Genomic DNA, 22,986 nt, shown 5'->3' with positions numbered 1-22,986 from the left:
ATGGAGGAGGGTGTATGGAGGGAGGGGGTGCAGGGCTGTTTAGGGGGAAGGAGGGTGGAGGGGTCTAGATGGGGTATGGAGGGGGGTGTATGGAGGGAGGGGTGTAGGGCTGTTTGGGGGGAAGGAGGGTGGAGGGGTGTAGATGGGGTATGGAGGGGGTGTATGGAGGGAGGGGGTGTAGGGCTGTTTGGGGGGAAGGAGGGTGGAGGGGTGTAGATGGGGTATGGAGGGGGTGTATGGAGGGAGGGGGTTCAGGGCTGTTTGGGGGGAAGGAGCGTGGAGGGGTGTAGATGGGGTATGGAGGGGGTGTATGGAGGGAGGGGGTGCAGGGCTGTTTGGGGGGAGGGAGGATGGAGGGGTGTAGATGGGGTATGGAGGGAGGCGGTGTAGGGCTGTTTGGGGGGAAGGAAGGCGGAGAGGTGTAGATGGAGTACAGAGGGAGGGGGTGCAGGGCTGTTTAGGGGGAAGGAGGGTGGAGGGGTCTAGATGGGGTATGGAGGGGGGTGTATGGAGGGAGGGGGTGTAGGGCTGTTTGGGGGGAAGGAGGGTGGAGGGGTGTAGATGGAGTACAGAGGGAGGGGGTGCAGGGCTGTTTGGGGGGAAGGAGGGTGGAGGGGTGTAGATGGGGTATGGAGGGGGTGTACGGAGGGAGGGGGTGTAGGGCTGTTTGGGGGGAAGGAGGGTGGAGGGGTGTAGATGGAGTACAGAGGGAGGGGGTGCAGGGCTGTTTGGGGGGAAGGAGGGTGGAGGGGTGTAGATGGGGTATGGAGGGGGGTGTATGGAGGTGGGGGGGTGTAGGGCTGTTTGGAGTGGAGTGGGGGAAGGGTATATGGGGCTGACGCAATGGAGGGCTGGAGGAGGACTGTGCATGGGGCGGAGGGAGCTAGATTAGACTGACCCCCCCGGGATGACCCCCCCAAGGCACCCCCTGCCTGCCCACCTGCCCCATCTCCGATCTGGGGGTGCCCCGCTGCATGTGCCCCCAGGGAGCGGAGCTCTGTGTTGGGAGGGGGGAGGCGGCTGCATCATCCCTGCTGGCCACCAGGGGTCGCTGCTGCACCCCAGCCATGGGACCCTGCCCCCCCACACACTGTGCCCCTGGCACCTGCTCCCCTCCCCCACCCAGCCCAGGACAGACTCTGACCCCAGCTGGGGACAGTTCCAGGTGCAGCCCGGAGTGGGGGGCTGATTACGAACAATGACACCCCCACACTGCCCCACTGGCCGGGCAGCCCCCTGACGCTCAGGTCCCCGAGCCCACGGCTCACAGGCTGCGGGGGGAGGGAGTCCAGACCCCTTCAGCGCCCAGATGCCTTCGTTGTGCCACACCCCAGAGCCAGCTGCCACTCGGTGCCGGGCAGGGGGTCCCCCCATGAACAGCCCCCCATGCCCACCCCAGAGCCAGCCGCCTCTTGGGGCCGGGCAGGGGGTCCCCCCTTAAACAGCCCCCCATGCCCACCCCAGAGCCAGCTGCCACTCGGTGCCGGGCAGGGGGTCCCCCCCTAAACAGCCCCCTATGCCCACCCCAGGGTCAGCCGCCTCTCGGGGTCGGGCAGGGGGTCCCCCCTTAAACAGTCCCCCGGCTCCCACCCCAGAGCCAGCTGCCACTTGGTGCCAGGCAGGGAGTCCCCCATAAACAGCCCCCTGCCTCCCACCCCAGAGCCAGCCACCTCTCGGGGCCAGGGAGGGGGTCCCCCCATAAACAGCCCCCCATGCCCACCCCAGAGCCAGCTGCCACTCGGGGCCGGGCAGGGGGTCCCCACTTAAACAGTCCCCCACCTCCCACCCCAGAGCCAGCCGCCACTTGGGACTGGGCAGGGGGTCCCCCCGTAAACAGCCCCCCATGTCCCACCCCAGGGTCAGCCGCCTCTCGGGACCGGGCAGGGGTTCCCCCCTTAAACAGCCCCCCGCCTCCCACCCCAGAGCCAGCTGCCATTTGGTGCCAGGCAGGGGGTCCCCCAATAAACAGCCCACCATGCCCACCCCAGAGCCAGCCGCTTCTTGGGGCCAGGCAGGGGGTCCCCCCTTAAAAAGCCCCCCGCGCTCACCCCAGAGCCCGCCACCTCTCAGTGCTGGGCAGGGAGTCCCCCCTTAAACAGCCCCCAATGCCCACTGCAGAGCCAGCCGCCTCTTGGGACCGGGCAGGGGGTCCCCCCTTAAACAGCCCCCTGTGCCCACCCCAGAGCCAGGTGCCTCTTGGAGCCGGGCAGGGGGTCCCTGTATAAACAGCCACCCGCGCCCACCCCAGAGCCAGCCACCTCTTGGGACCGGGCAGGGGGTCCCCCCTTAAACAGTCCCCCGCACCCACCCCAGAGTCAGCTGCCTCTTGGAGCCGGGCAGGGGGTCCCTATATAAACAGCCAGGGGCTGGCTCCCCAGCACTGGCAGCTACTTGTGGCACTGTTCAGGGGGGCAGCCCCATACCTCGGGGGCCCTGGCACCTCTGGAAGGAGGAGATTCCCCACGGCTCCAGCATGTCTTCATGAACTGCCAGGCCGGGAACAAGCACCGGGGGCCCCCCAGGGCCAGGAATAAGCAAGGAGTCCGTCCTCCACCCTGCAACCCCCTCAACTACCTCCTCCTCCGGCCCCATGGGTGATGGGGGTTGCAGGGCTGGGGGAGGGGACAACTGGGGGGGTTGCAGGGTGGGTGAGGGACTGGCCCTGTTGCCCATAGGGCCCGGGGAGGGGGCTAGGGGGTTGCAGGGGAGGGAAGGGGGCGGTTGGGGGGTTGCAGGGCAGGGGAGGGACTGGCTGTGTCACCCATGGGGCTGGGGGAGGGGCAGTTTGGGGGCTGGGGGGTTGCAGGGCAGGGGGAGGGAGTGGCCCCGTCACCCATGGGCCCGGGGGAGGAGGCTGGGGGGTTGCAGGGCGTGGGAGGGACTGGCTGCCTCGCCCATGGTACTGGGGGAGGGGGCGGTTGGGGGGTTGCAGGGCAGGGGAGGGACTGCCTGTGTCACCCATGGGGCTGGGGGGTTGCAGGGCAGGGGGAGCATCTGGCCGTGTCACCCATGGGGCCGGGACGGTGGGGCTGGGGGGGGGGGTCCGCGCACTGGAGGATCACAAGCCAGGGGCCCTGAGGACGGGGACGGGTGGGGTCTGGGGGCCATGGGAAAGGCCAGGGGTGGACACGGGGGGGGGGCAAGGTGGCTGAGGCTGGCGGGGGTGGGGCTGCCCCCCCATACTTCTCCACACCCCCTTAGCAGGGCCCGCCCCACGGGTTGGCTGTCGGTTTGTCCCGGTGCCAGGTTAACCCTGAACACGCCCCTGAGAGGTCGGGGGGATTGCCATGGGGGGGTTCTCTGAGCTAGTAGGAATGGGGGGGGCAGGTCTCTGGCCGGTGTCACACAGGGGGTGGGGGGACGAGATCCTGTCTGGCTTTGGACTCTCTGAATTCCCTTTGGGGGACCCCAGAGGGAGTAGGGGGTGTTCAGGGGGCCTTGGAAGTGGGGGGTCTGTGGGGGTTTCGTTCCATCTGGGAGCCCCCCAGGGACGGGGTGTGTGGGGTGCTGCATGGATGTGGGTGCCAAAGGCACCAGGGGAAAGTTGGGGGGCTGGGGCAGATGAATTGGGGGTGATGGGCACCAGGGCAGAGTGGGATTATGGGGGGGCTGTGAGGGGGGCTGACAGTGGTACCAGAGCAGGCATGACCCCATCCTGCAGGGGGTCTCGGGGGCTGCATTGGGGGGCTGAGGGGGTGCATTGGGGTGTTGGGGGGAGGGATCTGTCTCTCTCAATGACCAGCCCCTCCCAGTAGCAGTACTGGAGCCCCGACTACCCCATCTTCACCCAGATCCAGGCGTAGTGGCCGCGGCGCCCCCCCCAGGCCACGGCACCCCCCTTGAAGCCCCCCATGACTGCCCCAGCACACACCCCTGGCACCCCCAAAGCCCCCCAACGACCTCCCAGGGAACCTCCAGTGACAGCCCTGCCCTCCCCTTGGTACCTCCCAGTGACCGCCCAGTGCCCCCCTGCCCTGTGTGTCCCCCCCATGGGGGCCGTGCCCCCTGGTGGCTGGGAGGGGCCGGGAGGGTGTGTGGGGCTGGGAGGGGCGGTGCCCCCTGGTGTCTGGGGAGGGCCTGAAGGGGGCAGTGACCCCAGGAGAGGCGCTGCCTGTATCCCCTGTGGGGCACTGACCCCGCTCACCCCACTGTCTCCCCCCAGGCCCAGTGCTTCTGCTGTCCCTTTGCCAGGCCGAGCGGCACCAGGCCGAGTGTGTCGCTGCGTGTCCAGGCCGAGTGGTGCCAGGCCGAGTGTGTCGCTGCGTGTCCAGGCCAAGTGTGTCGTTGTGTCTCCAGGCCGAGCGGCACCAGGCCGAGTGTGTCGCTGCGTGTCCAGGCCGAGTGGTGCCAGGCCGAGTGTGTCGCTGCGTGTCCAGGCCGAGTGGTGCCAGGCCGAGTGTGTCGCTGCGTGTCCAGGCCGAGTGGTGCCAGGCCGAGTGTGTCGCTGCGTGTCCAGGCCGAGTGGTGCCAGGCCGAGCACTGCCAGGCCGAGTGTGTCGCTGTGTCTCCAGGCCGAGCGCTGCCAGGCCGAGTGTGTCACTGCGTGTCCAGGCCGAGTGGTGCCAGGCCGAGTGTGTCGCTGCGTGTCCAGGCCGAGTGGTGCCAGGCCGAGTGTGTCGCTGCGTGTCCAGGCCGAGTGGTGCCAGGCCGAGCACTGCCAGGCCGAGTGTGTCGCTGTGTCTCCAGGCCGAGCGCTGCCAGGCCGAGTGTGTCACTGCGTGTCCAGGCCGAGTGGTGCCAGGCCGAGTGTGTCGCTGCGTGTCCAGGCCGAGTGGTGCCAGGCCGAGTGTGTCGCTGTGTCTCCAGGCCGAGCGCTGCCAGGCCGAGTGTGTCACTGCGTGTCCAGGCCGAGTGGTGCCAGGCCGAGTGTGTCGCTGCGTGTCCAGGCCGAGTGGTGCCAGGCCGAGTGTGTCACTGCGTGTCCAGGCCGAGTGGTGCCAGGCCGAGCACTGCCAGGCCGAGTGTGTCGCTGTGTCTCCAGGCCGAGCGCTGCCAGGCCGAGTGTGTCGCTGCGTGTCCAGGCCGAGTGGTGCCAGGCCGAGTGTGTCGCTGCGTGTCCAGGCCGAGTGGTGCCAGGCCGAGTGTGTCGCTGCGTGTCCAGGCCGAGTGGTGCCAGGCCGAGCACTGCCAGGCCGAGTGTGTCGCTGTGTCTCCAGGCCGAGCGCTGCCAGGCCGAGTGTGTCACTGCGTGTCCAGGCCGAGTGGTGCCAGGCCGAGTGTGTCGCTGCGTGTCCAGGCCGAGTGGTGCCAGGCCGAGTGTGTCGCTGTGTCTCCAGGCCGAGCGCTGCCAGGCCGAGTGTGTCACTGCGTGTCCAGGCCGAGTGGTGCCAGGCCGAGTGTGTCGCTGCGTGTCCAGGCCGAGTGGTGCCAGGCCGAGTGGTGCCAGGCCGAGTGTGTCGCTGCGTGTCCAGGCCGAGTGGTGCCAGGCCGAGCACTGCCAGGCCGAGTGTGTCGCTGTGTCTCCAGGCCGAGCGCTGCCAGGCCGAGTGTGTCGCTGCGTGTCCAGGCCGAGTGGTGCCAGGCCGAGTGGTGCCAGGCCGAGTGTGTCGCTGCGTGTCCAGGCCGAGCGGCACCAGGCCGAGTGTGTCACTGCGTGTCCAGGCCGAGTGGTGCCAGGCCGAGTGGTGCCAGGCCGAGTGTGTCGCTGCGTGTCCAGGCCGAGCGGCACCAGGCCGAGTGTGTCACTGCGTGTCCAGGCTGAGCGCTGCCAGGCCGAGTGTGTCGCTGCGTGTCCAGGCCGAGCGCTGCCAGGCCGAGCGGCACCAGGCCGAGTGTGTCGCTGCGTGTCCAGGCCGAGTGGTGCCAGGCCGAGCGCTGCCAGGCTGAGTGTGTCGCTGTGTCTCCAGGCCGAGCGGCACCAGGCCGAGTGTGTCACTGCGTGTCCAGGCCGAGTGGTGCCAGGCCGAGTGTGTCGCTGCGTGTCCAGGCCAAGTGTGTCGTTGTGTCTCCAGGCCGAGCGGCACCAGGCCGAGTGTGTCGCTGCGTGTCCAGGCCAAGTGTGTCGTTGTGTCTCCAGGCCGAGCGGCACCAGGCCGAGTGTGTCGCTGCGTGTCCAGGCCGAGAGGTGCCAGGCCGAGTGGTGCCAGGCCGAGTGTGTCGCTGCGTGTCCAGGCCGAGTGGTGCCAGGCCGAGCACTGCCAGGCCGAGTGTGTCGCTGTGTCTCCAGGCCGAGCGCTGCCAGGCCGAGTGTGTCGCTGCGTGTCCAGGCCGAGTGGTGCCAGGCCGAGTGGTGCCAGGCCGAGTGTGTCGCTGCGTGTCCAGGCCGAGTGGTGCCAGGCCGAGCACTGCCAGGCCGAGTGTGTCGCTGCGTGTCCAGGCCGAGTGGTGCCAGGCCGAGTGGTGCCAGGCCGAGTGTGTCGCTGCGTGTCCAGGCCGAGTGGTGCCAGGCCGAGCACTGCCAGGCCGAGTGTGTCGCTGTGTCTCCAGGCCGAGCGGCACCAGGCCGAGTGTGTCACTGCGTGTCCAGGCCGAGTGGTGCCAGGCCGAGCGCTGCCAGGCCGAGTGTGTCGCTGTGTCTCCAGGCCGAGCGGCACCAGGCCGAGTGTGTCACTGCGTGTCCAGGCCGAGTGGTACCAGGCCGAGTGTGTCGCTGTGTCTCCAGGCCGAGCGGCACCAGGCCGAGTGTGTCACTGCGTGTCCAGGCCGAGTGGTACCAGGCCGAGTGTGTCGCTGTGTCTCCAGGCTGAGCGGTGCCAGGCCGAGTGGCGCCAGGTCAAGTGTGTCGCTGCGTGTCCAGGCCGAGTGTGTCGCTGTGTCTCCAGGCCGAGTGGTGCCAGGCCGAGCGCTGCCAGGCCGAGTGTGTCGCTGTGTCTCCAGGCCGAGCGGCACCAGGCCGAGTGTGTCACTGCATGTCCAGGCCGAGTGGTGCCAGGCCGAGTGTGTCGCTGTGTCTCCAGGCTGAGCGGTGCCAGGCCGAGTGTGTCGCTGTGTCTCCAGGCTGAGCGGCACCAGACCGAGTGTGTCACTGCGTGTCCAGGCCGAGTGGTGCCAGGCCGAGTGTGTCGCTGTGTCTCCAGGCTGAGCGGTGCCAGGCCGAGTGGCGCCAGGTCAAGTGTGTCGCTGCGTGTCCAGGCCAAGTGTGTCGCTGTGTCTCCAGGCCGAGCGGCACCAGGCCGAGTGTGTCACTGCATGTCCAGGCCGAGCGGTGCCAGGCCGAGCGTCGCCAGGCCGAGTGTGTCGCTGCGTGTCCAGGCCGAGTGGTGCCAGGCCGAGCGCTGCCAGGCCGAGTGTGTCGCTGTGTCTCCAGGCCGAGTGGTGCCAGGCCGAGCGCTGCCAGGCCGAGTGTGTCGCTGTGTCTCCAGGCCGAGCGGCACCAGGCCTAGTGTGTCACTGCGTGTCCAGGCCGAGTGGTGCCAGGCCGAGTGTGTCGCTGTGTCTCCAGGCTGAGCGGTGCCAGGCCGAGTGTGTCGCTGTGTCTCCAGGCTGAGCGGTGCCAGGCCGAGTGGCGCCAGGTCAAGTGTGTCGCTGCGTGTCCAGGCCGAGTGTGTCGCTGCGTGTCCAGGCCAAGTATGTCGCTGCGTCTCCAGGCCGAGCGGCGCCAGGCCAAGTGTGTCGCTGCGTGTCCAGGCTGAGTGGTGCCAGGCCGAGCGGTGCCAGGCCGAGTGTGTAGCCGCGTCTCCAGGCCGAGCGGCGCCAGGCCAAGTGTGTCGCCGCGTCGCCAGGCCGAGCGTTGCCAGGCCGAGTGTGTCGCTGTGTGTCCAGGCCGAGTATGTCGCTGCGTGTCCAGGCCAAGTGTGTCGCTGCGTCTCCAGGCCGAGTATGTCGCTGCGTGTCCAGGCCAAGTGTGTCGCCACGTCTCCAGGCCGAGCGGCGCCAGACCGAGTGTGTCGCCGCGTGTCCAGGCCGAGTGTGTCATTGCGTCTCCAGGCCGAGCGGAGCCAGACCAAGTGTGTCACCGCGTGTCCAGGCCGAGTGGCGCCAGACTGAGTGTGTTGCTGCGTGTCCAGACCGAGCGTGTGACCGCGTGTCCAGACCGAGTGTGTCGCTGCGTGTCCAGGCCGAGCGGCGCCAGACCGAGCGTGTGACCACGTGTCCAGGCCGTCGCCGCGTGTCCAGATCGAGCATGTCATCGCGTCTCCAGTGTAGGATGAGTGCCCTGCGCCGTGGGGGGGCCCCTGGGGAGGGTGAGCTCCCCACACCACGGGGGAGCCCGGGGGTTCAGCACCCTACGCCATGAGGGGGTCCCAGGGGGAGAGGTGAGCGCCTCATATCACAGAGGGGGCTCGAGGGGGGTGAGCACTGGGGCCCGGGGGGGAGAACAGAGTGCCCCATGCCATGGGGGGTCCTAGGGGGAGAGGTGAGCACCTCACACCACAGGGGGGGCCTGGGGGCGGTGAATGCCGTGGCCTGGGGGGAGGGCTGAGTGCCCCATGCCACGAAGGGGTCCGGGGGGGTGATCGCCAGGGCCCGGGGGGGTGAGCGCCCCATGCCACAGGGGGATCTGGGGGGGTGAGCGCCGTGGCCTGGGGGGAGGGTTGTGCGCCCCACGCCACGGGAGGGTCTGGGGGTGTGTGTGCCCCACACCAAGGGGGGGTCGGGGGGGTGAGTGACGGGGCCCGAAGGGGAGGACAGAGTGCCCCATGCCATGGGGGGTCCCAGGGGGAGAGGTGAGCGCTTCACACCATGGGGGAGCCCGGGGGGGGTGAGCGCCTGGGCCTGGGGGGAGGGCCTGGGGGGAGGGGCCTGGGGGGGTGAGCGCCCCTCACCACGGGGGGGTCCGGGGGGGGTGAGCGCCCCACGCCACGGGGGGGGCCTGGGGGGGTGAACGCCCCTCACCACGGGGGGTCTGGGAGGGTTGAGCGCCCCACGCCACGGGGGGATCCGGGAGGGTTGAGTGCCCCATGCCACGTGGGGGGTCTGGGGGGTTGAGTGCCCCTCACCACAGGGGGTCCGGGAGGGTTGAGTGCCCCATGCCACGGGGGGATCCGGGGGGGGTGAGCGCCCCACACCACGTGGGGCGTCTGGGGGGTTGAGCGCCCCTCACCACAGGGGGTCCGGGAGGGTTGAGTGCCCCATGCCACGGGGGGATCCGGGAGGGTTGAGCGCCCCACGCCACGGAGGGTCTGGGGGCTGAGCGCCCCGCACTGCAGTTCCCCAGGGCGGACGCTCCCCCCAGGCCTCAGGAAATGATGCAGCAGCTGGGAGCGATGGAGCAATTGCACTGGGGGGAAGTGACAGTGTGAGGCCTGCATGGGGGGCAGCGCTGCGGACTGGGGCTCCCCCCCTCTCGCTAGAGTCAACCTAGGGTTGCCGAACTCTCTGACCCCTAACCCGGCCACTTCCCTGAGCCCCCCACAGCTCACTGGGTATGAGGGGTTTGGAGGGGCTCAGGGCTGAGGGTTGGGGTGCAGGACGGGGTGCAGGCTCTAGGGTGGGGTCAGGGATGGGGGGGTTGGGATGGAGGAGGGGGAATCTGGATTTGGGGGAATCTCAGGGCTGGGGGTTGGGGAGTGGGAGAGGATACAGTCTCTGGGATGGGGGTGCAGGCTCTGGGGTGGGGCCGGGGATGAGGGGGCTCTGGGTTGGCAGGGCTCAGGGATGGGGATTGGGGTGCGGGAGGGGTGCAGGCTCTGGGGTGGGGCTGGGGATGCAGTTTTGGGGTGCAGAGGGGGCTCTGGGTTTGGGGGGATGAGGGTTGGGATGCAGAGGGGACTCTGGGTTTGGGGGGCTCAGGTCTGGGGGTTGGGGTGCAGAGGGGGCTCTGGGTTGGGGGGCTCAGGTCTGGGGGTTGGGGTGCAGAGGGGACTCTGGGTTTGGGGGACTCAGGTCTGGGGGTTGGGGTGCAGAGGGGACTCTGGGTTGGGGGGGCTCAGGTCTGGGGGTTGGGGTGCAGGAGGGGTGCCGGCTCTGGGGTGGGACTGGGGATATGGGTTTGGGGTGCGGAGGGGGCTCTGGGTTGGGGGACTCAGGTCTGAGGGTTGGGGTGCAGAGGGGGCTCTGGGTTGAGGGGGCTCAGGTCTGGGGGTTGGGGTGCAGGAGAGGTGCAGGCTCTGGGGTGGGGCTGGGGATGTGGGTTTGGGGGTGCAGAGGGGGCTCTGGGTTGGGGGCTCAGGTCTGAGGGTTGGGGTGCAGAGGGGCTCTGGGTTGAGGGGGCTCAGGTCTGGGGTTGGGGTGCAGGAGAGGTGCAGGCTCTGGGTGGGGCTGGGGATGTGGGTTTGGGGGTGCAGAGGGGGCTCTGGGTTGGGGGGCTCAGGTCTGAGGGTTGGGGTGCAGAGGGGGCTCTGGGTTGGGGGGCTCAGGTCTGGGGGTTGGGGTGCAGAGGGGACTCTGGGTTGGGGGGGCTCAGGTCTGGGGGTTGGGGTGCAGAGGGGATTCTGGGTTGGGGGGCTCAGGTCTGGGGGTTGGGGTGCAGGAGGGGTGCCGGCTCTGGGGTGGGACTGGGGATGTGGGTTTGGGGTGCGGAGGGGGCTCTGGGTTGGGGGACTCAGGTCTGAGGGTTGGGGTGCAGAGGGGGCTCTGGGTTGAGGGGGCTCAGGTCTGGGGGTTGGGGTGCAGGAGAGGTGCAGGCTCTGGGGTGGGGCTGGGGATGTGGGTTTGGGGGTACAGAGGGGGCTCTGGGTTGGGGGGCTCAGGGCTGGGGATTGGGGTGCAGAGGGGGCTCTGGGTTGAGGGGGCTCAGGTCTGGGGGTTGGGGTGCAGGAGAGGTGCAGGCTCTGGGGTGGGACTGGGGATGTGGGTTTGGGGTGCAGAGGGGGCTCTGGGTTGGGGGGCTCAGGTCTGGGGGTTGGGGTGCAGAGGGGGCTCTGGGTTGGGGGCTCAGGGCTGGGGGTTGGGGTGCAGAGGGGGCTCGGGGTTGGGGGGCTTGGGGCTGAGGTGCAGAGGGGGCTCGGGGTTGGGGTGCAGAGGGGGCTCTGGGTCGGGGGGCTCGGGGCTGGGGTGCAGAGGGGGCTCTGGGTTGGGGGTCTCGGGGTTGGGGCAGGATGCTCCATGCGCTGCCCCCCACACCCTGTATAGGCCCGTTCCCGTCTAATGGGAGTGCAGAGCCGGTCCTCGGGGCGGGGGCAGCGAAGGAAGCCCTGTGGGGTGCCCCCCTCAGCTAGGAGTCAGAGCGGGGGTGCAGCGCGGAGCCGGGACAGGTGGGGGCTCAGCTGCCTTCGCCCTGCGGCTGGTGCAGCCCGGAGCTGCCTGGGCCCGTTCCACCCGGTACCGGTCGCCCAAATTCACCCCCTTGGGCTGCCCTGCTCGGGGCGCTGGGCCCCATAGACCTGGGGGGAGCCGTGGGTCCCACATAGAACTGGGGGGAGTCGTGGGTCCCCGTCAAGCTGGGGGGTGTCAGTGCTGGTGTGTCTGTGGAAATAGGGGTGATGTTGGGTCCCCTATGGAACTGGGGGGGATGTTGAGTCCCAGTGGAACTGGGGGGGGAGTTGGGTTCCTGTGGAGCTGGGGGGGACGCTGGGCCCCATAGAGCTGGGGGGACGTTGGGTCCCAGTGGAACTGGGGGGACGCTGGGCCCCATTGAACTGGGAGGGGCGGTACCAGCGTGTCCCTGCTTTGAGCTATTTTTAAATAAACATCTGTGGAACAACCCCCACCCCCGGTGTTGTGATTGCTGAACTTTCAGCCAAGCCCATAGACAGACCCCACCCCCCCCCCCGGTTGGGCTCCCTACCCCTGCTTAGTTCCCTGCTCCCCCCAGCTGGGAGCTCAGCCCCCCCCTTAGCTCTCTGCCCTCCCCAGCTGGGCTCCCTGCTCCCCCCAGCTGGGTGCTCAGCTCCCCCTTAGCTCCCCATCCTCCCCAGCTGGGCTCCCCGCCCCCCTTAGCTCCCCACCCACCCCCAGCTGGGTGCACTGCAGCATGCAGCAGCCTAGGGTTTCCTGCCCCCCACCCTACGTGCACCAAGCCCCCACCGCAGGCCCCCCCTGCAGGTGGGGCCCCTCGCTCTCAGCGCCTCCTGCCCACGGGCCCTTTGCATACAGCTCCCAGATCACAGCGAGAACAAACCCTCCTCACAGCCGCCTCGGGCAACCCGCCCCCAGGGTCACCACAGAGCCATCAGTACCAGGGAGAGAACCCAGGAGTCCTGGCGCCCAGCCCCTCCAACCACTCCTGCTCCAGAGCCGGGGGTGGAACCCAGGAGTCCTAGCGCCCAGCCCTCCCCATCCCTCAAAATAAAGGCTGTCGTGTTAACTGGTAAGTGGGCCCCTGGATAACTGCTGAGGAGTGGGGTATAGGGGGTTTGGCTGGGGGCTGGGAGCCAGGACTCCTGGGTTCCCTCCCCGGCTCTGGGAGGGGAGTGGGGGCTGGTGGTTAGAGCAGGAGGGCTGGGACCCAGGACTCCTGGGTTCTCTCCCCGGTTCTGGGAGGGGAGTGGGGGCTGGTGGGTCAGAGCAGGGGGTCCGGGAGCCAGGACTCCTGGGTTCTCTCCCTGGCTCTGGGAGGGGGGTGGGGACTGGGGGGGTCAGAGCAGGGGGGTGGGAGCAGGACTACTGGGTTCTGTCCCTGGCTCTGGGAGTGGAGTGGGGGCTGGTGGGTTAGAGCAGGGGGGCTGGGAGCCAGGACTCCTGGGTTCTCTCCCTGGCTCTGGGAGGGGGGTGGGGACTGGGGGGGTCAGAGCAGGGGGGCGGGAGCAGGACTACTGGGTTCTGTCCCTGGCTCTGGGAGTGGAGTGGGGGCTGGTGGGTTAGAGCAGGGGGGCTGGGAGCCAGGACTCCTGGGTTCTCTCCCTGGCGCTGGGAGGGGAGTGGGGGCTGGTGGGTCAGAGCAGGGGGGCTGGGAGCCAGGACTCCTGGGTTCTCTCCCCAGCTCTGGGAGGGGAGTGGGGGCTGGTGGTTAGAGCAGGGGGGCTGGGAGCCAGGACTCCTGGGTTCTCTCCCTGGCTCTGGGAGGGGAGTGGGGGCTGGTGGGTTAGAGCAGGGGGGCTGGGAGCCAGGACTCCTGGGTTCTCTCCCCTGGCTCTGGGAGGGGAGTGGGGGCTGGTGGGTCAGAGCAGGGGGGCTGGGAGCCAGGACTCCTGGGTTCTCTCCCTGGCTCTGGGAGTGGAGTGGGGGCTGGTGGGTCAGAGCAGGGGGTGGGGCTGGGAGCCAGGACTCCTGGGTTCTCCCCTTGGTGCTCCAGTCCCCCACACCTTGTGGGGTGCCAGTGACCACGGGCACTGCTGCAGACCGGGCTGCTGCTGGCACCTCTGCCCCTGCGTTGGGGATTTGTCACTCTCCTGTGATATTTTTGCTCTCAGGAAGCGCGAGCGGCTACAAATGGTGGCTGTGCCGAGCTGCTGCTGGGCTCAGTTCCTGCTTTCTCTCTCTGTGCCAGCAGCACTGCAGCCCACGGGGGGCAGAGGCCTTGCCAGGTGAGACCCTGCTGCAGCTCGGGGCTGCCCCAGGGGGAGCAGGGGTCCGGCGGGTAGTGAGCTGTGCCTGGGGGTAGGGGGATGGGTGTGGGGTGTCCATCCAGGTCTGGCCCTTTGGCGTCCCCAGTGGGCCTGCTCCAGGAGCGAATTTGGGGCGCGGCCGGGTGGAGAATGTTTGCCGTGTCCCTTGTCTCTGTTAGCCGAAGGGCTTGCAGGTTGTTCGGAGCCCCCCTCCTGTCCCGCTGCCGTGGCCACAAACCCTGTCCAAACGTGGTTCGTGCCACACCCTGTTCCGTCACGGGCCGGAGCCCCAGGAGACTGCTCGGGTGCTTATGCTGGGCTGGGCTGCGATGTTGGAGGAGGCCGGCCCTAACCGTTCCCAGCATAGGGGCGGGCACACAGGGTCTCCATGAGTGTGGGTGGGCACCCCGAGGACCTCTCTCCCTTGTCCGTACCTGCAGAATGGCAGGCGGTACGGCACGGGAAGGCGAGTTGGACGCGAGGGTCAGAGACGCCTGCGTTAAGATGCAGAGGTCCCGGGTTTGATTCCTGAAGCTGATGACCCAGGACGTGGCGTTTTGAATCAGCCTTTCTGCTCTCGCAGGGCCTGGAGCTGGGCCGGAGCCTGTTGGCGATTGTACTTCATCCAGGTTGTTGATGAAGTCAACTGCCTGAAGGGGGGTCCAGAGAGGCTGGAGCTCGGCTGGTCTCAGTGGTGGCAGGTGACAGAACAAGGAGCAATGGTCTCTAGTTGCAGAGGGGCAGGTCGAGGTTGGATATTAGGAAACACTATTTCCCTAGGAGGGTGGTGAAGCGCTAGAATGGGTTACCTAGGGAGGTGGTGGGATCTCCTTCCTTAGAGGTTTTTAGGGCCCGGCTTGACAAAGCCCTGGCTGGGATGATTGAGTTGGGGTTGGTCCTGCTTTGAGCAGGGGGCTGGACTAGATACCTCCTGAGGTCCCTTCTAGCCCTGAGAGTCTATGAGTCTATGAAGATCAACTCCCTACTGATGCAGTGGCGGGGAGGGGAGGGGGAAGGAAGCAAAGACTGGCAGGCGACAGGTACGTAAGCGTGAGGCCGGGCTGGTCGTTCGGCGCTGAGCGGGGCCCAGCCAAACCCCGTGAGCTGGAGAACGCAGCTGGGGCGCAGTGATACGTCAGGGATGGAGGATGCCAGGCCCTACTGCAGCACGGGGGCCTGGGGCCTGGATAGCGGCCACTGGAAAGGACTTGGCATTGGGGGGAAACAGTCCCACGCGTATGCCCAGCGCGATGCTGGGGGAAAAGGGCCAGTGTCACCCTCAGCTGGAGAAAGGGCTGGCGCGAGAGCAGCAGGGCGGGGAGTTTACAGGGCGCTGGTCAGATAGATACTGGCTCTGCTCTCCGGGTTATCAAGGGGAGGCAGGAAAGAAAAGCCCCAGCGAGGGACTCAATCCGTTGAGCTTCTCAAAAATCAATGTGACTCGATTCCAGTGTCTGCTTAGCTTCATGGGGAGAGCAGACAGGTACTAACGTGGTCTTGGATATAGCTGAGAGAGGCAGCGCGTGAGCCAGGGGCTGGACGTTAAAGCCGGACACATTCTGGCTAGAAATCAGGATTGTTCCTGATGCGGGCGATTAGCGAACTCCCCCGAGCAGCGGTGGATGGTCCCACTCACTGTCGGGCTGGAGCCGATTTAGTGGCTGGGCTCCACGCACCCCCCATTCTCGGCCCCATGTGGTCCATGGGGGGTGCCCCTTTCAGTGTGACAGCCCTTCTCAGGGGGGCCCCTCTCTCCTGGGATCAGGCCCCTCCACCTCCCGGAGCCGCACCTCTCTGAGCCGCAGCACGTCTGTCTCTGCCGTGGGCCACTGCAGGGAGTCCCCTTGCTCTGGGGCCTCCCTCGGGGCCTCCATTCCCCTATTCTCTAGCCCGGAGCGACTCTCTGCCAGCGTAACACAGGAGGGGTTATCGAGCGATGAACCCAGCACAGGAAATTCTCTGGGCCTCAGGCCTGGCCTGGCCTCCCCCAGCCCAGCACATCCCCGTCCCCCTGCAGCCAGGGGGGCTCTGCCTGCTCCCCCTCTCCAGCCCCGAGCCCCCCTGCTTCCCAGCTGGGCACCTGATACCCCCGGCCCCGAGCCCCCTCTGTCCATTGGCTTCTCTCCAGGGAGACAAGGTCGTAAACAGGGTGGCCTGGGCCTCATCGCCTCTCAGCCCCCCTCTGGCCCCTCGGGCTGGAACCGGCTGGTCAGGTCACCGGGGTCCTTTCCCCGCAGCCCGTTGTCCCCCCCACTGGCCAGAACCGGCTGTGAGTCCTGAGCCGGGTCTCTGGTCAACAGGTCACCGGTTGCTGGGGTCTCCATCCTCCAGGCCATCAACTGGGGTCCCAAGTTCCCCCTCTGGTCCTGTGTCCCAACGAACTCCCTCTCCCCTCCCCTCGTTAACCAGTAACACCTGGGGACACTGAGTCCCACCCCCTGTGCATGCAACCCCCTGGAAAACACAGAAACCCCCAAGAAAACCCCCATTTTGTCACACACGGCCAGCTGGCCAGGGTTATGCAGGAGACCCTCCCGCGGTAACGATTTCCTGGGCGACGAGCTGATCGAATGATCCCTTCTGCGCCAGGATTTCCATTGCATCCAGGCAGGGGCAGGTCGGCCGAGGTTCTCTCTGCTGGTGGCTTGTGGGGGCGGGCAGGGGTGGGAAATTCACTGGCAAGTTTAACATAGGGCCTGATGACTTAACGCTTTTCTCGCCTGTGACATTTCCGGCGATGGCCGGTTTCATAGGTGTGATGGCACGTTGGCAGCTGTGAACGCTTTGAAGAGCAGAGCAGCTGTTCAGGGTTCAAACTTAGTCACGTAATCCAGGGGAGCCGCCCACGGCCTGTATCCAGTGCCCAAAAGCGGCCGCTGCTTCCCGGCGTCTCTCATCTGCCCTCTGCGTAACCCCTGGACAAAACGTAAAATCTGAGGCCCGGAGCCGCAAAGTTGTTTAGGCTCCGAACGACTGTTAAAATCAGGGAGTGAGGGGGCCAGAGCGGGGTCTGAACTTGTGCCTGGCTTTCGGAGCACTTGGTGACACCAGCTGTCAAACCACTCGCTCTGCTCGCAGGGCAGAAGCTTCCAGCCGAATCCCCTTTGGCAGAGAGCGACGGGCGTTTCTGGAAAGCCGCCCAGGGCGGTTTCTCCCGGTGCACGGGTGCTGCCAAGGTCCAAGAGCCGCAGCACATCTTGTGTTCTGGTGCCAGGCTGCCTGCAAACATGCTGGCTTGCCACTGCATACAAGGCCTTTGCCTCAGTGTGGTTCAGGCTCCAGGCGTTTTTACCCTCAGTAAGGATTTCAGTATTGGTTCCCCAAAGAGACCGCAGGTGCCAGGCACCAGCTGGGATCAGTCCCAAGGGGTGAGGGCGGTTGGGGGAGAGAGAGTCTACGCCCTCAGCCTGCATTGTGTAAGAATGGCAACGTTTTGATGATTTCCCATGATTTTTATTTTAGGGGGGGAGCTGATTCTTGGGAAACCTTCTCACAAACGGCCTCAAATCTGGACCAGTGACATTACCCGGGATGCCCATGTGGCACAGCGATTTTCACATGAAGCCAAGTAAGCGGCTAGGTTCTCGAGCACGTAGAAAAAACGGGTGTTAAAGATTCACAGAGTATCACTCTTAACCATAATGGTACTCCTTCCCACCATCCATCCATCCTTCCATCTCTCCCTCCTTCCTTCCATCCCTCTGTCCATCCTTCTTTCCCTCCTTCCATCCATCCCTCCCTCCATCCCTCTGTCCTTCCATCCATCCATCCTTCCTTCTGAACCATTTCCTTCTCCCTGCACTGGGAGCTTTCTGGGACCCGACTCCTGGTAGCAGGCCCAGTTCTCTGATGCAGGCTTCATCTCTCAGGGCTGTTCGCCACCCCCGCCCCCCCTCACGCAATCTCTGAGTGAGCAGACCCAAAGCGGGCCCTGAGCCGCTGACAAACACAAACAGATTCAGCCGATAGCATCTTTGCACAATCCCCCGACGGACGTGGGGGGGGGGGGGCGGACGGGGTTTGTGGCTCAACTTACTGTAACTTCTGAGAGTGAAACACGAGGCTGAGTCCTGCTAGAGTCACCCCCGCAGGTGGACCTGCTGCAGCTCCTCTGTTAGCCCAGCCCTGGGTCCCCTCTTCAGCCAGCTCTGCTGGTGTCCCGCAAGCATACCCTAGACCTCGCCTCCCCACGGCTTGGTAGGTGAGAACCGGATGATAACAAAGGAAAGATAATTCCTTCTTAGTGTCTTGTCTGCACAAATGCTGACCTGTTTTTTCCTGTCCCTGCGCGAGGTTGCCCCCCATTGCTGCCTGCGATCTGTGGCTGCTGAGTCAGCCGTGTCCTCGCTGATGTGACATTGGAGGTGCGGCAAACAGCTTGACATGGCTCAGCTGCCCTCACCGCCTTTGGAGAGATGTGGCGCAGTGTCTCACCAGCCAGAGGCCGGGACTTGGTTCAGCCAAACACCTAGTAAACTGCCCGGCTCAGATTCCTTCACCCCTGGGAAATGCAAGTGCCTCTTAACATAGATTTGTTAACAACAGCTGTTCTGTTCCCCGGGGTAGATTGATTTAAATCCAAGTGACAAGCCACTGACACAAATCAGCAAGCAGGAAATCTTGTTTTAAATCATCAGTTTATTCTCATTGGTTGATATCATTTGGTCCTTCTTTTTGCTAACCAGGACGATACACAGCATATCGAGCCACAGTTAGTTAATCAGTTTTACAGCATAACATACTTTTATCCAGTCCTCATGTGAACGTTTGTTTTTATGTTAGAAAATAGCGAATGACACATTTCCTATTGACAAGATGAGGAACTTTTTACTCGTGGTTTGGTCATGCTGCATTTGGGTGGAAACTGGAATTCAATTAAAAATGCACAAAAACAACATTTTAAATTTGTTTTCATTGCATAAATCAAACTATTTGACATGTGCTGGACATGTGAAGAGAAAAAGGACGTTTATCAAAGGAGGTTTTGCATTTAAAACTGATGGATTTATTAAACAAAGGAACAATTAGTATTTGCAGTTAAGTGAAGTGAACCTGTTATTTCTGATCACCTCACCTTTCAAGATTTTAGAACTAGTAGATTTCATCCTCACACGTAGTTTTTATTCAGCTGTTGGAAGAGGGAAAACAAGCTTTCCTGCCTTTCAACTCCCAATCCATGTCACACAGAATCGTAGAATATCAGGGTTGGAAGAGACCTCAGGAGGTCATCTAGTCCAATCATCTGCTCAAAGCTTTGAACTGAACTAGCTGAATAAACTTCAGTGAAGAAAATATTCCCTCTGAACCTCCTGAAGAAGCTCCTGGCCTCACAAGCTGGCTTAGTATGTTAACAAAGTCTAGTTTCTCGGTGCTTAGCCAGTGATATCCACCAATTCAGGGGTTTCATGTCCTGCTTGAATATTGTTGCCCCTGTTGACCTGAGTCGTTCACCAATATTTGGGGTGCAGTGGGTTGTTTCCATTAGGGGGCAGAAACTGATGATGGACTCAGGCATTTATTTGAAGCCATCCTGTTTCTTTACAAAGAACCACAGCCAGCACTCTTGCCCAAACGCTGCTGCTCTTTGCCGTTTCTCGGTGCTGCTCTGGCTGTCTCTGGGGGCTTCCTGCTGTCAGTTCTCTCTGTGCTGCCGTGGCCTTTCTGCACGGATCCAGACCCGGCTCCCTCCCTCCAACAACCAGCTTGCTCACCTCAAGGAGAGCCCCGCAGACTGTGTGGGTGGCTCCTAGTGTTTCGGGCGTCTGTTCCACAAAGGGGCTCTGTGGCTCGTACATTTGTCTTGAATTCAGGGTGGCTGCTACGACCACCAGCTTCAATTAGGCTTTGCTCAATCCCCAGCATAGTAACAGGGTTATTTTAAAAAAATAATTTAAATTATTTTAATACATTATAGTGCCCCTCAATCCTGGATTGCAGCCTCTGCCAGCCCAGTCCTGCCCCCCACAGCTCTGCCAGTGCCCCTCACTCCCGACCCACAGCCCCTGCCAGGCCAGCCCTGCCCCCCACCGCCCTGCCGGTGCCCCTCACTCCCGACCTGCAGCCCCCTGACAGCCCAGCCTCCCCCAGCTCTGCCAGTGCCCCTCACTCCCTACCTGCAGCCCCTGATAGCTCAGCTCTGCCCCCCCAACCCTGCCGGTGCCCCTCACTCCCGACCTGCAGCCCCTGATAGCTCAGCTCTGCCCCCCCAATCCTGCCGGTGCCCCTCACTCCCGACCTGCAGCCCCCTGACAGCCCAGCCCCCCCAGCTCTGCCAGTGCCCCTCACTCCCGACCCGCAGCCCCTGCTAGCCCCGCCCGAGGTTCTCCTTGTGGTGGAGCTTTGTAGAGGATGGGTTTCATAGGCCAGATGTGTCCATTGTGATCCTTTCCTCTTGCCTGACACAAGCCACAGGATGACTTCCTATTTAGGGACTGAAATCAGGGTTTGGTTTTCGGCAGAACCGGGCCCTGGCCGATCTCTCTCCCCCGCCCAGCTGCAGTGGGGAGTTCCAGGCCCTCGGCAGTGTTGAGGAGCAGATCCAGGTTTGGCTCTTATCTGCCTGTGGTTTAAGGCCCTGTGGTTTCTCTGAAAAAACTTCTGCTTTTCTGCATGGGCCACTCCTGTTTGTGTGATTTCACCCTGCCCCCGCCCTGTCTATCTCTCTGTCTATTTTCATTCACTTGGGCAGGGACGGGCATCTGGGCAAAGTGTCTGCCCAGCGCCGGCATAGCCGGCCCCAATCGCTGACTGGGGCTCCCTGTGGGTGGCCGCAGCACAGAGACAGTCTGGCTACAATGGGCCAGATGGTCCTGCAGTAGAAAATGGGGTGTGATCTCTTTAGCTTCACAGGGACTGTTAATGACCAGGAAGAAACCGACTGTGGGGGTCGATTTTCCCACATCTGCTACTGCGAGTTCTCATGCCAGGGTTCTGGCACTGCGGGAGACAAGACGGGCCTCAGTTCCGGTCCAGCTTGGCATTGCCTGAGGATCTCTGCCCGTAAGTACCAGCTCTAGCAAACGGGCTTTCTCGCCACAAGAGGCTTCCACAACAACAGAGGCTTTTTGTGCATATTGAAATTTTTCGGCGGTTTTGGCCAACTGAAACATGTTGTCAAATCCCCCCTAAAGTGTCGTTGACAACGGACGTTTCTAGATCAACCCAAAAGCCATTTTCCACTGGGAAAGATTTTTCTACCCTCTCTGCGAAGTCACTGAACGAAGAGATGTCCGGTCTGCATGTTCTTCTTTATCCACTAGGAAAAGGCAGAACAAGAGACAATGGCTGGACAAATTCAGACTGAAAATAAATAGCTACAGTTCAGATGGGACAGGAATTAACCTAAGGACTGTGGTGTATTGAAAACTGTATTGCAATTATAAGCTGTCACTTTAAAGCATAGACTCACAGAATATCAGGGTTGGAAGGGACCTCAGCAGGTATCTAGTCCAACCCCCTGCTCAAAGCAGGACCAACCCCAACTCAATCATCCCAGCCAGGGCTTTGTCAAGCCTGACCTTAAAAACCTCTAAGGGTGGAGATCCCACCACCTCCCTAGGGAACCCATTCCAGTGCTTCACCACCCTCCAAGGGAAATAGTGTTTCCTAATATCCAGCCTAGACCTCCCCCACTGCAACGTGAGACCATTGCTCCTTGTTCTGTCACCTGCCACCACTCAGAACAGTCTAGATCCATCCTCTTTGGAACCCCCCTTCAGGTAGTTGAAAGCAGCTATCAAATCCCCCTTCATTCTTCTCTTCTGCAGACTAAACAATCCCAGTTCCCTCAGCCTCTCCTCGTAAGTCATGTGCTCCAGCCCCCAATCATTTTCGTTGCCCTCCGCTGGACTCTTTCCAATTTGTCCACATCCTTCTTGTAGTGGGGGGCCCAAAACAACCCAGCATCCAGATGAGGCCTCACCAATGTCAAATAGAGGGGAATGATCATGTTCCTCGATCTGCTGGCCATGCCCCTACTTATACAGCCCAAAATGCCGTTGGCCTTCTTGGCAACAAGGGCACGCTGCGGACTCGGGTTTTCCTGGTCCTACTTGCAGGCTGGCGGCTCTGTAGGGAAGCAGGTGATCTGGGTCTAACATTGGCCAGTCTGCAGATGGCCTATGGCAAAATGGGGTGAGGGGGGCCTTTCTGCCTTATGGAGCAGCCTGCTTTCTCTCTCCCTGTTTGGATTTGTGTGTGCCGGGGCTCTGGGTTCTAAGAAGTAAACTCCTGTTACTTTGCAACCGTCCAGCAAGAGTATTTTATGTTTTTAATCTAAGGCGTGTGCGCGTGCCGTGAACATACAGGGACCAACTGACTCAGGGCTGGGGGCAGATTCTCCAGCATGTGGAAATTAGGCATCTCGTTCTTAGAGCGCCTCAGATTTGGGTTGTATGGGGCGATGCGGGAGCCCAGAATGGTCCCACAAATCTACTTCCTCCTGGGCTGCTCTTTGACCCCATGGCCAGTGGGATGAATTCACTGTTCCCTGTTTCCTCCTAGGTTGAGCTCGGCGCGATCGTGGATCACGGAGCTGCGTGGGGGGGCAGCATCCGGGACTCGGTGGGACAGATGCTTCCCTGACCCTCGTGGGATACTTGTCCCTCACGTGACCTGGAGCTTCGCAACAAGATGACCTCCTCCAATTGCAGCAACAGCAGCAGCAGCTCGGCGGACGCGGTCTTCGTGGGCCTCTACGCCCTCATCTTCACGCTGGGGCTGGTGCTCAACCTGGCCGCGCTTTACATCTTCTTCTGCTGCAGCAGCATCCGCTCCCTCACCACCGTCTACATGAAGAACCTGGCTGTCTCCGACCTGCTCCTGGTGGTGTCCCTGCCCATCCGCATCTACTACTACAGCAAGCGGCCCGACCTGGGGGACCAGGTCTGCGAGATCACGGGGCTGCTGCTGCTGGTCAACATGTACGGGAGCATCTTCCTGCTGACCTGCATCAGCTGGGACCGCTGCATGGCCGTCTGCTTCCCGATGCACCCGTGGGTCCAGGCGCTGCGCAAGCAGGCCAAGTACATCTGCCTGGGTGTCTGGCTGCTGAGCTGTGCCGGCACCGTGCCCACCTACTTCACCCGGATGAAGGAAGACGGGACGATGAAGCACTGCTTCGACAACCAGCCCAAGTACGTCACCCAGCGCAGCGTGTCCTCGGCCATGGCCCTGTGCTTCGCCCTGCCGCTGCTGGTCATGGTGGTCTGCTCCTGGGCCCTGCTCCGCGCCATCCACCGCAGCGCGGCCGCCCAGATGGAGCTGGTGAACAGCGCCAAGATCCGCAGCATGATCGTGGCCAACGTCACCATCTTCCTGGGCTGCTTCCTGCCTTTCCACCTGGTGCTGATCTGCTACCAAGTGGACGCCCTGAAGGGCGAGACGCTGGACTTTTCCTACCGCTGCACCTTGCTGGTGGCCTCCGCCAACGCGGCCCTGGACCCGCTGGCCTATTACTTCGCCACCGAGACCTTCCAGCGCATGGTGGTGATGGACAACCTACGCAAGGCCTGGGGCTTTCACACCGACAGTGCCGAGGGGCAGAGCCGCTCCCAGACCGCGCTCAGGCAGTGCATCTACCTGCAGAACATCATGGCCGTGCCAAACAGCACCCCGCTGGTGGGGAGCCCCAGCAGGGAGCCCCGGAGCTAACGGGCCACACAAGGCCCCCTGGGCAGGG

At 63.8% G+C, this 22,986-nt stretch overlaps 1 protein-coding gene across 3 annotated transcripts; it reads left to right on the top strand.

Moving 5' to 3' along the window:
* Positions 1 to 11,830: 11,830 nt before the first annotated feature.
* LOC115643144 (lysophosphatidic acid receptor 6-like) lies at positions 11,831 to 22,971 on the top strand. 3 transcript variants are annotated; one of them, XM_030546976.1, is made up of 5 exons: positions 11,831 to 12,130; positions 13,173 to 13,286; positions 16,770 to 16,875; positions 20,149 to 20,306; positions 21,810 to 22,971. In XM_030546976.1, the coding sequence occupies exon 5, from the start codon at positions 21,939 to 21,941 to the stop codon at positions 22,956 to 22,958; it is 1,020 nt and encodes a 339-aa protein (XP_030402836.1). In that variant the 5' UTR covers positions 11,831 to 12,130; positions 13,173 to 13,286; positions 16,770 to 16,875; positions 20,149 to 20,306; positions 21,810 to 21,938; the 3' UTR covers positions 22,959 to 22,971. The 3 variants fall into 3 exon arrangements, with proteins under 3 accessions (XP_030402836.1, XP_030402837.1, XP_030402839.1); XM_030546977.1 differs by lacking the exon at positions 13,173 to 13,286; XM_030546979.1 differs by lacking the exons at positions 11,831 to 12,130; positions 13,173 to 13,286; positions 16,770 to 16,875 and having other exon boundaries at positions 19,618 to 20,306.
* The last annotated feature ends 15 nt before the right edge of the window (positions 22,972 to 22,986 follow it).

This window comes from Gopherus evgoodei, unplaced genomic scaffold (genome assembly GCF_007399415.2).
Source record: "Gopherus evgoodei ecotype Sinaloan lineage unplaced genomic scaffold, rGopEvg1_v1.p scaffold_51_arrow_ctg1, whole genome shotgun sequence".
Lineage (NCBI taxonomy): Eukaryota > Metazoa > Chordata > Testudines > Testudinidae > Gopherus > Gopherus evgoodei.
This window is presented reverse-complemented; position numbering and strand designations above follow the sequence as displayed.